This window comes from Heterodontus francisci, chromosome 9, assembly GCF_036365525.1.
Source record: "Heterodontus francisci isolate sHetFra1 chromosome 9, sHetFra1.hap1, whole genome shotgun sequence".
Taxonomy (NCBI): domain Eukaryota; kingdom Metazoa; phylum Chordata; class Chondrichthyes; order Heterodontiformes; family Heterodontidae; genus Heterodontus; species Heterodontus francisci.
The window spans coordinates 61,996,017-62,009,370 of NC_090379.1; the positions used below are offsets into that span (position 1 = coordinate 61,996,017).

Sequence of the window (13,354 nt, forward strand, 5' to 3'; positions counted from 1 at the left end):
CTGAGACATCTGTCCATCTCTGTGAAAGCTGGAGTTTACCTTTGACAAGCAGACAAGCCAGTAACTCGCTCTGTGCAGAAGGGCAGTATCTCTCTCTCTCTTAAGAAGGCCTGGTGGGACATACGAAGCCTAGCTGCCAACTGCTAGATCCAAGACTAAGACCAAGAAGGAAGCCCTCTGCTCAACTGTCACCAAGAACAATTACTAACGCAGAACTTCCAGATCACAAACTCAACCGGAAGACCACTAAAGTCACCAGACAACACAGGCTGTATTATTTTTATTTGTTCTGAACTCTAATCCAACACAGTTTATTCCTCATCACTCTGTAATCTATTTTTGTGTGTGTGATTCTCGTTTGTGTGTGTGTGTGTAATTTTATTATTTTATTTAGACGGTTTTAGATTTTTAAAGTATAACACACTTACCTCTTTCTTTTATAAACTCGTGAAAACCTGTCCAATTTTTTTTTTACGATCTCAGCAAAGGTAAAAGGTAAAACACTCACTGAAGTGGTAAGCACATCCACTGTTTAAAAATTAATAAATCATGTTGTGGTCAAATAAGAGGAAGGACAAGAGGGGAGCCTTGTGACCCCTACTCACCTGATCATAACAATGTGCAATCTATAACTTCCTGGACCTGTGGGAATCCAGCCAGAGCAGAAAATTTGAGGGCCTTCTCATTCGTACTGGCCTCATCAATAGCGAAGTGGACGTAAGTGGCGGCTCTGGCAAACATGGCATCTGTCACCAGGGAGATGCACACACACCAGATTGTAAGATTCTGCAGATGTCACCAGCAGATCCCTGGAAGGAACCGGAGGCAAAGAAATTCGGGGCTGTGATGACCTTCACTGATGTCACATCTCAGGCTGAAGAATCACACTTGAAGTCACAGATTTAACTTTAACAAAGATTTAACAAGCTTTAATAAAGACTTCTGTTCACTACTGCAGTATATGCCTATCTGACCGTACAAAAATCCCCAGGTCAAGTGTTTCCCCCAAAACACTGAATTACTTTCAGTTTCACTTCCAAGTACCAAATAGTCTCTAATACTCAAGCCCACACATATATTCATTATATTCCTCCTGTATCAGATTAATGTATTTCCATGAATTTCCTGCTTTGCTTATGTAGCTTAAATTCCATTTCTTACCAAACCTACTGTAATAAATTTTGTAACCAGACTTAACAAATCATTATTTTCCTGAGTAAATGAATTTTTTCGATTACATTTGCTCTCAAGGGCAGCATTCGGCATACGCCCTTTTTGCTTTGAACATCATCACAACACAAAATCTTCATATCGCTTTGGTGGTCTCCTCTCGCACTGTAGTCTTGCTGTTGTCTTAGGAACTCCAGTGACCACTTCAGGATGAGGAAATGTCAGCCCCTCTGGATAGGAAGCTGTCTGCCTGCCAACAGCATCACTGGCTTGGACATCTGAATTGCTGGATGTCAGCTTCGCCTCAGCTCCTACATCTGGTTCATCTGCTGTTGTGTCTTTGTCACTGTCATGCAGGCCCCCACCGGCCAAGAATGAGACACATATTTCGCCACATGAACATTGATTTTTAAACTGTTACTGGAGTAAAGAAAGAACTTGTTTAAAAAAACCCCACCAGATCCTTGCCTGGAAAGACATTTGCATAGTAACAGAGAGTACTTGGAAAAGACAAAGGGGCCGCAACCTGCTCCAATTTAATCCACAATGGACTTTTGATTACCAGACGTTGAAGGTAGAGAGGCAAGCATGCCAGGTTAACAGCTAAGATGGCCAAATACACAAACAGACATGGTCAGACCAGTTTAGTCATATAACTAACTGGCTGTTGGAGTTTTTGAATTTGAACTTGCCACGGAGAATTTGAACTGAGAAAGCTGTTTGCTCCTGGACTAAAAAAGACCTCTCATGGCTGGCTTGCTGCCACCTCTCTCCTGTCTGCTCTCTTTCTCACCAGCTTTGGAATCCATTGAAGACACATGAACCCCAAGAGAGAAAAATTTCCTACAGTGAACAAAGTTTAAGAAGAATACTGGGCTCCAACGAAAAGCAAGAATTACCTCCAAAAGGACTACAGTGAGCTCGAAGCACAGTAACAAGAAACTCTTCTAACATTGCCTCAAACATCTCCACTTTATTTTTCTTCTCTTTTCTGTCTCTATTTGCATGTGCGTATTGCGTATGCATGCTAGCGTGGGGCGCGGCATGTATCCGTAGGCGTTAACCGATTTAGAGTTTAAGTTTTAATAAATTTTGCTTTTCTTCTTTAAACCTAAGAAAGCCTGTTTATGCTAATTTCTTTGCCTTATAATTGGAAAGTGGTGAACAACGATTCATCAAGGGGAGCTCAAAACACAGTGTGTTTAAAATTAAATCCTGTTACAATAAGACCAGGTGAAGGCTGAAAGAGACTCCTAGACACCTTTCTCACCTGGTCGTTACAGTCAACATGATACTTTTTAATGCATGAAGAATTTCTGTCATACAGTGCTCCTTCTGGTGACTGCACAGTCACACTGTTTCCCTTGGCAATAACCATGTATGGCTTGGGATAATATGGTGTATCCATCTTACTCGGACTCTCCCATCTCAGCAATAATTCATCATCTTGCATCACATCCGACTGTCTAGCTTTCCTTCTGTGGTCTGCATAAAACTTTGCAGCACCCTTTTTCTCAGTATCATGATATCGAACCTCCTGATCAACTCTTAATATCCATCAGCTCTGGTATCTTGGTACGTATTTTGCATCCAAATAACAACTGGGCTCTTTCCCGTCGTTGTGTGTTTAGTTGCTCTGTACATGGCCACATATGGCAACAAAACCTCCTTCCAGTCTTTACCCTCAGCCTGAGCAATCCTCATCCATTTCTCTAAGGATTGGTTTTGTCTTTCCACTTCTCCATTTGCCTGTGGCCATATAGGTGTTACTCTGCGATGGTGAATGCCTGTGACTTGCATGTAATCTGCAAACATCTGTGAAATGAATTGTAGCCAGTTGGAGTATTGTGTGCAGTTTTGGTCTCCTTATCTGAGGAAGGATGTTCTTGCCATGGAGAGAGTGCAAAGAAGATTTACTAGGCTGATTCCTGGGATGGCAGATTTGACATATGAGGAGAGAGTGGGTCGACTAGGCATATATTCACTAGAGTTTAGAATGAGAGGGGATCTCATAGAAACCTATAAAATTCTAACGGGACTAGACTGGCTAGATGCAGGGAGGTTGTCCCCGATGGCTGAGTAGTCCAGAACCAGGGGTCACAGTCTCAGGATACGGGTATGCCATTTAGAACTGCGATGAGGAGAAATTTCTTCACTCAGATGGTGGTGAACCTGTGGAATTCTCTACCACTGAAGGCAGTGGACGCCACATCATTAAATATATTCAAGAACGAGATAGATATATTTCTTAATGTCAAAGGGATCAAGGGATATGAGGAGAAAGTAGGAACAGGGTACTGAATTAGACGATCAGCCATGATCTTTTTTGAATGGCGGAGCAGGCCCGAAGGGCCAAATGGCCTAGTCCTGCTCCTATTTTCTATGTTTCTATGTCTGAATATAAAGTGACTGGTAGACCATGCCTTGTAAATATTTCAGTCAATGCAAACACCATTTTCTCTGCCGTTGTCGACTTCATTACCACATATTCATAATAACGCCTGTAATAGTCAATCACCACTAGTATGGACTCTTCTGATGGAAATGGGCCTAAGAAGTCAACTGCTACATCCTTCCATGGTCCAGCCGGTAACAGTGTGCTACATACTGGTTCTGGAGGATTGGGTTTACTGACAAATTGACAACCATGACATGTTTTAACAAACTGCTGCACATCTTTCTCCATCCCTGGCCACCATGCTTTGGTTCATAGGTTTTGCTTAGTACCAACCGCTCCAAGTGACCCTCATGAGCTAGCATCACTAGTCTAGGCCTAAGCTTTTGTGGCACTACACGTCTGTTGCCTCTGAGAACACACTTCCCAATTGTGCACAGTTCATCTCGTATAACAATGTACGTTTTGAATGGGAAGGTCTACCAGTTTCCAGCTTGGATTCTCTGTCTGATGTCGTTCAGTTCTGGATCTTTGTTTGACTCTCTTTCAGTCTCTCTAGTTGTCATTGCTCTGGGAGTTGCACTACTGATTAGGGAGGACATCACAGCAGTACTTAGAGAGGATATCCTGGGGGAATGTCCAGCGAGGCCATGTGGGTAGAACTTTGAAATAAGAAAGGGGTGATCACTTTGATGGGATTATACTATAGACCCCCCCCCAATAGTCAAAGGGAATTGGAGGAGCATATTTGTAGGGAAATCGCAGATAAGTGTAGGAATTATAGGGTTGTAATAGTAGGTGATTTGAACTTCCCTAATATTGACTGGGACTGCCTGAGTGCGAAGGGATCAGATGGGGAAGAATTTGTTAAGTGTGTCCAGGATAGTTTTCTGAAGCAGTATGTGGATGGCCCTGCTAGAGAAGGGGCTACACTCGACCTCCTCTTTGGAAATGAGGCTGGGCAGGTGGTTGATGTGTCAGTGGGGGAGCACTTTGGGACCAGTGACCATAACCTCTTTGAAGATGTGACAAAACACATTGATGAAGGAAGAGCAGTGGATGTGGTGCATATGGATTTAGCAAGGCGTTTGATAAGGTTCCCCATGGTAAGCTCATTCAGAAAGTAAGGAGGCATGGGATACAGGGAAAGTTGGCTGTCTGGATACAGAATTGGCTGGCCCATAGAAGACAGAGGGTGGTAGTAGATGGAAAGTATTCAGCCTGGAGCTCAGTGACCAGTGGTGTTCCGCAGGGATCTGTTCTGGGACCTCTGCTCTTTGTGATTTTTATAAATGACTTGGATGAAGAAGTGGAAGGCTGGGTTAGCAAGTTTGCCGATGACACGAAGGTTGCTGGAGTTGTGGATAGTGTGGAAGGCTGTTGTAGGTTGCAACGGGACATTGACAGGATGCAGAGCTGGGCTGAGAAGTGGCAGATGGAGTTCAACCTGGAAAAATGTGAAGTGATTCATTTTGGAAGGTCAAATTTGAATGCAGAATACAGGCTTAAAGACAGGATTCTGTGGAGGAACAGAGGGATCTTGAGGTCCATGTCCATAGATCACTCAAAGTTGCCACCCAAGTTGATAGGGTTGTTAAGAAGGTATATGGTGTGTTGGCTTTCATTAACAGGGGGATTGAGTTTAAGAACCGCGAGGTTATGCTGCAGCTCTATAAAGCCCTGGTTAGACCACACTTGGAATATTGTGTTCAGTTCTGGTCGCCTCATTATAGGAAGGATGTGGAAGCTTTAGAGAGGGTGCAGAGGAGATTTACCAGGATGCTGCCTGGACTGGAGGGCATGTCTTACGAAGAAAGGTTGAGGGTGCTAGGGCTTTTCTCATTGGAACAAAGAAGGATGAGAGGTGACTTGATAGAGGGGTACAAGATGATGAGAGGCATAGATAGAGTGGATAGCCAGAGACTTTTTCCCTGGGCGGAAAGGGCTATCACCAGGGGGCATAATTTTAAGGTGATTGGAGGAAGGTTTCGGGGAGATGTCAGAGGTAGGTTCTTTACACAGAGAGTGGTGGGTGCGTGGAATGCGCTGCCAGCGGTGGTAGTAGAAGCAGATACATTAGGGACATTTAAGCGATTCTTGGATAGGTTCATGGATGATAGTAGAATGAAGGGTATGTAGGTAGTTTGATCTTAGAGTAGGTTAAAGGTTCGGCACAACATCGTGGGCCGAAGGGCCTGTACTGTGCTGTACTGTTCTATGTTCTAACTCTATTAGCTTCAAGATAGTTATGAATAAGGATAGGACTGGTCCTCAAGTTGAAGTCCTAAATTGGGGGAAGGCTAATTTTGATGACATCAGCCAGGAACCCTCAAAAGTTGAATTGGAGAGGCTGTTTACAGGTAAAGGGACGTCTGGCAAGTGGGAGACTTTTAAAAGTGAGATAGGAAGAGTTCAGGGCCGGCATGTTCCTGTTAGATGGAAGGGCAAAGCTGGCAAGTTTAGGGAACTTTGGTTGACGAGAGATATTGAGGGTCTGGTCAGGACAAAGAAGGAGGCATATGTCAGGTATAGGCAGCTGGGATCAAGCGAGACCCTCGAGGAGTATAGGGGATGTAGGAGTTCACCTAAGAAGGAAATTAGGAGGGCGAAAAGGGGCCATGATATTTCCCTGGCAGATAAGATAAAGGAGAATCCTAAAAGATTCCATAAGTATATAAGCAAAAGGGTGGCTAGGGAGAGAGTAGGTCCCCTTAAGGATCAGTGTGGCAATCTATGTGTGGAGCCATGGGAAATGGGTGAGGTCTGAAATGAATACTTCTCGTCTGTATTTACCGTGGAGAAGGTCATGGAAGCTAGTGAGTTCAAGGGTGGGAACAGCGATATCCTGGAGCATATCAACATTACAAAGGAGGAGCTGTTGGAGGTTTTGAAGCGCATTAAGGTGGATAAATCCCCAGGGCCTGACCAGGTGTATCCTAGGATGCTATGGGAAGCAAGGGAGGAGATTGCTGGGGCCCTGGCAGAGATTTTTGTATCATCGTTAGCCACGGGTGAGGTATCGGAAGACTGGAGGATAGCTAATGTTGTGCCCTTATTTAAGATGGGCAGCAGGGATAAGCCAGGGAACTACAGGCCGGTGAGCCTTACATCAGTGGTGGGAAAGTTATTGGAAGGGATTCTGAGAGACAGGATTTATATGCATTTGGAAAGGCAAGGTCTGATTAGGGATAGTCAGCATGACTTTGTGCGTGGGAAGTCATGTCTCACGAATTTGATTGAGTTTTTTGAGGAGGTGACCAAGGGGATTGACAAGGGCAGGGCGCTGGGCGTTGTCTACATGGACTTTAGCAAGGCCTTTGACAAGGTCCCGCATGGTAGGCTGGTCCAGAAGTTTCAAACACATGGGATCCAGGGTGAGCTAGTCAATTGGATACAAAATTGGCTTGGTGATAGGAGGCAGAGAGTGGTCGTGGAGGGTTGTTTTTCAGATTGTAGGCCAGTGACCAGTGGTGTGCCGCAGGGATCAGTGCTGGGCCCTCTGTTGTTTGTCATATATATTAATGACTTGGATGTGAATGTAAGGGGCATGATTAGTAAGTTTGCAGATGACACCAAAATTGGTGGTATAGTGGACAGTGAAGAAGGTTGTCTAAGGTTACAACAGGATATAGATCAACTGGGAAAGTGGGCAAGGGATTGGCAAATGGAATTTAACGCAGACAAGTGCGAAGTGATGCATTTTAGGAAGTTAAACCAGGGCAGGACATATACAGTGAATGGCAGGGCCCTGGGGAGTGTTCTTTAGCAGAGAGACCTTGAGGTGCAAGTACATAGTTCCCTGAAAGTGGCAACACAGTTAGACAGGGTGGTGAAGAAGGCGTATGGCATGCTTGCCTTCATCGGCCAAGGCATTGAGTACAAGAGTTGAGACGTCATGTTACAGTTGTACATAACGTTGGTTAGGCCGCACTTGGAGTACTGTGTGCAGTTCTGGTCGCCGCACTACAGGAAAGATGTGATTAAGCTAGAGAGGGTGCAGAAAAGATTCACAAGGATGTTGCCTGGTTTGGAGGGCTTGAGTTATAAAGAGAGATTGGATAGGCTGGGTCTGTTTTCCCTGGAGCAAAGGAGGCTAAGAGGGGACATGATAGAGGTATATAAAATTATGAGAGGCATAGATAGGGTAGATAGCCAGAGTCTGTTTCCCATGGTAGGGGTGACTAAAACTAGAGGGCATAGATTTAAGGTGAGAGGGAGGAGGTTTAAAGGGGATCAAAGGGGTAAATTTTTCACACAAAGAATAATGGGTATCTGGAATGAGCTGCCAGAGGAGGTGGTGGAGGCAGGAACAGTAGCTACATTTAAGAGGCATCTGGACAGGTACTTGAATAAGCAAGGCATAGAGGGATATGGAATTAATGCAGGCAGGTGGGATTCGTATAGACAGGCATTATTGTCGGCATGAACGCGGTGGGCCGAAGGGCCTGTTTCTATGCTGTACGACTCTGTTCCCCTTGCAATAAACGACAACATTTCATTTGCCTTCTTCATCATTCGCTGTACCTGCATGGTAACTTTTTGTGAATCATATACCAGGACACCCAGATCCCTCTGTACTGCAGAGTTCCTGAAACTCTCTCCATTTCAGTAATATACTGCTTTTCTATTCTTCCTGCCAAAGTGGACAAGTTCACATTTTCCCATCTGCCAAATTTTTGCCCACTCACTCAACTTATCTATATCTCTTTTCAGACTCTTTATGTTCTCTTCACAGTCCTACCTATCCTTGTGTCATCAGCAAACTTAGCAACCATATATTCGGTCCCATCATCCAAATAATTGATATCGATTGTAAATAGTTGAGGGCCCAGCGCTGATCCCTATGGTACTCCACTAGTTACAACTTGCTAACCCTAAAATTACCCATTTATCCCTACTGTCTGCTTCCTGTTAGATAACCAATCTTCTATACATGCTAATATATTACCCCTACACCATGATCTCTTATTTTGTGTAGTAACCTTCGATGTGGCACCTTATCAAATGCCTTTTGGAAATCCAAGCAGACCACATCTACAGGTTCCCCTTTATCCACATTGCTTGTTACTTCCTCAAAGAACTCTAATAAATTAGTCAAACATGATTTCCATTTCACAAAACCATGTTGACTCTGCCTGATCACATCAAGAGTTTCAAAGTGCCCTGTTATAAGGTCCTTAATAATAGATTCTAGCATTTTCCTAATGAGAGATGTTAGGTTAACTGGCCTGTAGTTTCTTGCTGTCTCTCTCCTTTCTTGACTGTAGGAGTTACATTTGCTATTTTCCAATCTGATGGGACCTTTCCAGAACTAGGGAATTTTGGAAAATTACAATCAATGCATCTAACATCTCAGCAGCCACTTTTTGATGCAGGCCATCAGGTCCTGGGGACTTGTCAGCCTTTAGTTCTAATAGTTTTCTTTGTACCCTTTCCCTGGTGATTGTAATTGTTTTAAGTTCCTCCCTCCCGTTCACCTCTTGATGGACAAGTATTTCTGGGATGTTATTTGTGTTTCTACAGTGAAGACAGACACAAAATATCTGTTCAACGCTTCTGCCATTTTCTTATTTTCCATTATTAATTCCCCAGACTCACTCTGTAGAATACCAACTGTCACTTTAGTTACTCTTTTCCTTTTTAAATACTTGTAGAAACTCTTACTATCCGTTTTTAAATTTCTAGTTACCTTTCTCTCACACTCTAATTTCTCCCTCCTTATATTTTTCGTCATTCTTTACTGGTTTTTATATTCTATCCAATCTCTGACTACTACTAATCTTCACGTTCGCTTTTTCTTTCAATTTGATACTATCCCTAACTTCTTTAGCCACAGATAGTGTGTCCTTCTCATAGAGTCTTTCTTTCTCACTGGAACGTATCTTTGCTGAGTGTTATGAAATATCTTCTTAAATGTCTGCTGCTGCATCTCTACTGTCCCAGCCTTTTGACCTAATTTCTGAGTTCACTTTAGCCAGCTCCACCTTCATACTCTTGTAATTGCCTTTATTTAAGTTTAAAACACTAGTCTTAGACCCACATTTCTCACCCTCAAACTGAATGTGAAATTCAATAATATTATGATTACTGCTACCTAAAGGCTCCTTTACTATGAGGGCATTAATTAATCCAGTCTCACTGCACATTATCTGGTCTAGAATAGCCTGCTCCAGGTTGGCTCTAGAACATGTTGCTGTAAGAAATTGAATTGAAAGCCTTTTTTATTGATGTGCCATTACTTACAATAAAGTAAAATACTCCACCAAAGTAACGTATGTTTGTGAATATGTTTTCCTCTGGGGAAAAAAACAGCGATTTGTCACACCAGTGTGATTTTTTTGTAAAAAGTAGTCTGTTGAATTTATAGAATATCAATCCTAAATTATTTTAACATTTTTTAAGTGTATTTTTAGTTTCTTTTCAGAATATATTTTCTGGTTTTAGGTTTAGAAATGTATTTGTACATGAAATGAGGAATGTTTAGAAGTGTTATGGTTGAGGAAGTCCTGCCATTAAGTTATTTGCTACCTGCAGTGAAATTTAATCGTAATACATTAAACCGTATTGGGACCAAGAATTAATTTACATTTGTTGCCAAAGAATATATGGGCCAGGGTTGCTTAACTCTTTAGATTTAGTATCTGTCAAGTATTGATGTAAATTCTTTGAATTCTGGTCCCCATTTCTGCTCCACTGTGAACACATCAACTGCAACTTGATGCTAAGCACCTAAACCACGCTCCACCCCACCTGAGCCGAATAACTGTCAAACACAGCCAAAGCCTACCAGACATTGGCACAGCAGGCCAGTACAGCAGTGTATAGTAGCACCTGTGTTACCACATAGAATCCATCCCCAGGTTCATCCACAATCCCAACCACTCAGTAAAATCCACTTACTACCACAATGCATCATGTATACATTACATGTACACTGTATGCTATGAATGTAATATATCTTAATGTGTTGTAACAGAAGAAAGTATTACTTGAGGTATGTTTATTCAGTCCTGTATACCAAACTAATTAATTTGTATTAGCATTTTTAAGGAGCATATTCTGATGATCCAGAGAAGCTACACCACTTGTGAGATTGATATTTCTGTTGCTTATTTTTGGCATGCATCTAATAAGGTCAATAATAATCCACATCTCCTGCTTTTGATCGGTAGACAAAAAAAACAATTGGTTTTACTCTTTGCTACTTTTCACACCCTTTGTTTTTCACAGCTTTGACACTAGGGCATGTGGCCACGTCAACAGTGGCAATCGATTACAAAGTTGGTTAGTTCATTTCAGATATTTGATAGGTTGTTACCAAGTGTGCCATTAAAATAGCTCAGAAATCTTTCAAAGAATCACAAATTTAAAGTGAATTTTCTCCACATATCAGCACAATCTGTGGCATCAGATAGAAACAGGAAATGATATTAGTACCACAAAAAATCTCATTTGTTTTGTTTGTGGAAAATCTTCCCTGACCTTAAAGTTATATACATTTTTTATAATTATGGGATCTGATTTCATGGTAGTGTGTTTACTTTATTCTTAAGGTACCAAGGCTGAAAGGTCTTCTGAATTTCAAGCGACCCCTTTGAAAATGTCCGTAACTCTACCTTCCATGAATGAAGAGGACCAGTCTGGCAGCATCAGCACTATAGATGGTGATGATACTTCTGGGGCTGAGATATTCTAAATCATCCCATCCCATTCTTATAAAAGGCTCTTCATATGTATTTTTTTCTACCAAGTGTTTCGGGGCATTGTTATTTTCATGTTTTAGTACGAAGTTTTGATTATTTTTATTTATCTTTGCAGTAACAATAGTCCTAAAGCCTTTTTTATAGGAACATTTTTGATTGCAATATATTGTAATAAAGTCTGATATGTTTATGATTATGTTTTAGTCACCACTGAACAATAAATTTGAAGGTTTTTCTCCAGGAAGTCAGATAATGATTATATTGTCTCTTACAGAAATGCATTAATCCTAGATGCACAGTTAGTAAGCATCAGTTCCTTTAGTTTCTCTCCCAAGCCAACATTTTTGCAATAGTAAAATACCAATTACCAGTAATATATGGAGTGATAAACAAATTGTTATTTGTTGCTACTGACAGTTATCACTTGTTCTGACTACACATTGGCAGAAATTTAATCAAGAAACATGCTGCATTTCAAATATTTTTGCACATCAATTTACACTGAATACTGCAGAGATCATTATTAGAATCTGTTGAAATTTTCTAAATGCCTGTGTGTTTTAAAAAATGCTATACCTTGTTTTTCCTTTTTCTAAAATAAAACGCAGAAAAAAAGCTTTGAAGCATTAGTACAAGCAATAGGCACTGGTACTTAACATTGCCATCTTTGCGAAACCTTGGATTTAACTGCACTTAAATCTTGAAACAATGAGAAAGTTCTGCATCCTTATGTATTTTATTTCATTCTCACTCTCTTTCTATAACTCAGGTTCCCTGTTTCAACCTAGGCTACTGACCATACCATTCTGAACCAGCCACTAGGATGTGCACATAAGTAGCACAGACTCATTCACTGGCTGATCATTTCCTCTCCATGCACAAGAACCAGGGTTCTTGACTCACTGGTAGTATTGTTGCCTTTGAGTCAAAGTGTCAATGAGTTTAAGCCTGACATCAGAGACTTGAGAAGATGATTGAGGCTGGCATTTAAGAGCAGGAATGAGGGAGTATTGCTGGAGGTACCATTTTTCAGATGAGAAGTTAAACCAATGTCTTATTTGCCTATTCAAGTGAATGTAAAGATGCATACCATTATTTGAAGAAGATCCAGGGAGTTCTTTTGGTGTCCTGGTCAACATTTATCTCTTAACCAACACCACCAAAAACAGATTATGTGATACTTTATCTCATTGCTGTTTGCGGGACCTTGCTGCCACCTTTACCTATATTACAACAGCGATTACACTTCAATAATACTTCAATGGCTGTGATGCATTTTGGGATGCCTTAAGAATATAAAAAACACTATATAATGGCAAATTATGGGCTGGATTTTATGAGCGTGCTGCACCTCGCGGCAGCGCACTTCGAAGTTGGAGGTCCACGTGCATGCAGTGGCCACCACTGAGCCCCCGCGATATTTCACGTGGAGACTCATTAGTATCACGGCGACAAGCCGCCCCCCCCCCCACCCCCCATATTACGTGGGAAGAGGCTGGACATCTGGCACTGTGATGGATGTTGACTCAGCTGTATAGCAGGTGCTGGGGCCCTATTTAAAGCACCCCAGCACCTGCTTCCTAACAGCTGCCAAATAAATACTTACCTCACTATTGAAGAGTGGGGATGCTGTCAATCTGGCAGCAAAGCAGAAAGTGCTGGAGAAACTCAGCAGGTTTGGCAGCATCTGTGGAGAGAGAAGCAGAGTTAACTTTCAGACCTGTGACGTTGCAATGTAAATACGTTTTTCACTAAATGTTCTTCACGAGCATGTGTGTCCCTTTTTCTGTGTGAATGATGTGTGCCAGCATTTGCCGCTAATATCTCATCCTTTTTTCATCATTGGCCTTTCAGGAATGCCAATGTATGCAATACCATCATTTCCATGCCACCATTACTCGTGCATCTCCATGGATGCAGAGACATGGACAATGTCTCAGTCTGTTGCTGCCTCTAATGGTTTAGAGAAAGATGTTGCAGATGTAGACTGCTGCACAGCAGGTGAGCGAGGGTGCTGTGTGACTTGCAGGGCTCATGTTGGTTCCCATGGAGCGGAGATCCTTTGTCTGATAAGCTACTACTGTGC

The 13,354-nt window shown here is 42.0% G+C and overlaps 1 protein-coding gene across 2 annotated transcripts in view; it reads left to right on the forward strand.

Moving 5' to 3' along the window:
* The window catches only part of kiaa0586 (KIAA0586 ortholog), a 654,782-nt gene extending 642,713 nt beyond the window's left edge, over positions 1-12,069 (forward strand). The window contains exon 33 of one of the 2 annotated variants that reach the window (XM_068039229.1): positions 11,119-12,069. In XM_068039229.1, the coding sequence (XP_067895330.1) occupies positions 11,119-11,261 (143 nt within the window). In that variant the 3' untranslated portion in view covers positions 11,262-12,069. The remainder of the gene's footprint in view (positions 1-11,118) is intronic. The other variant, XM_068039230.1, reaches the window with a different exon arrangement.
* Positions 12,070-13,354: the final 1,285 nt, after the last annotated feature.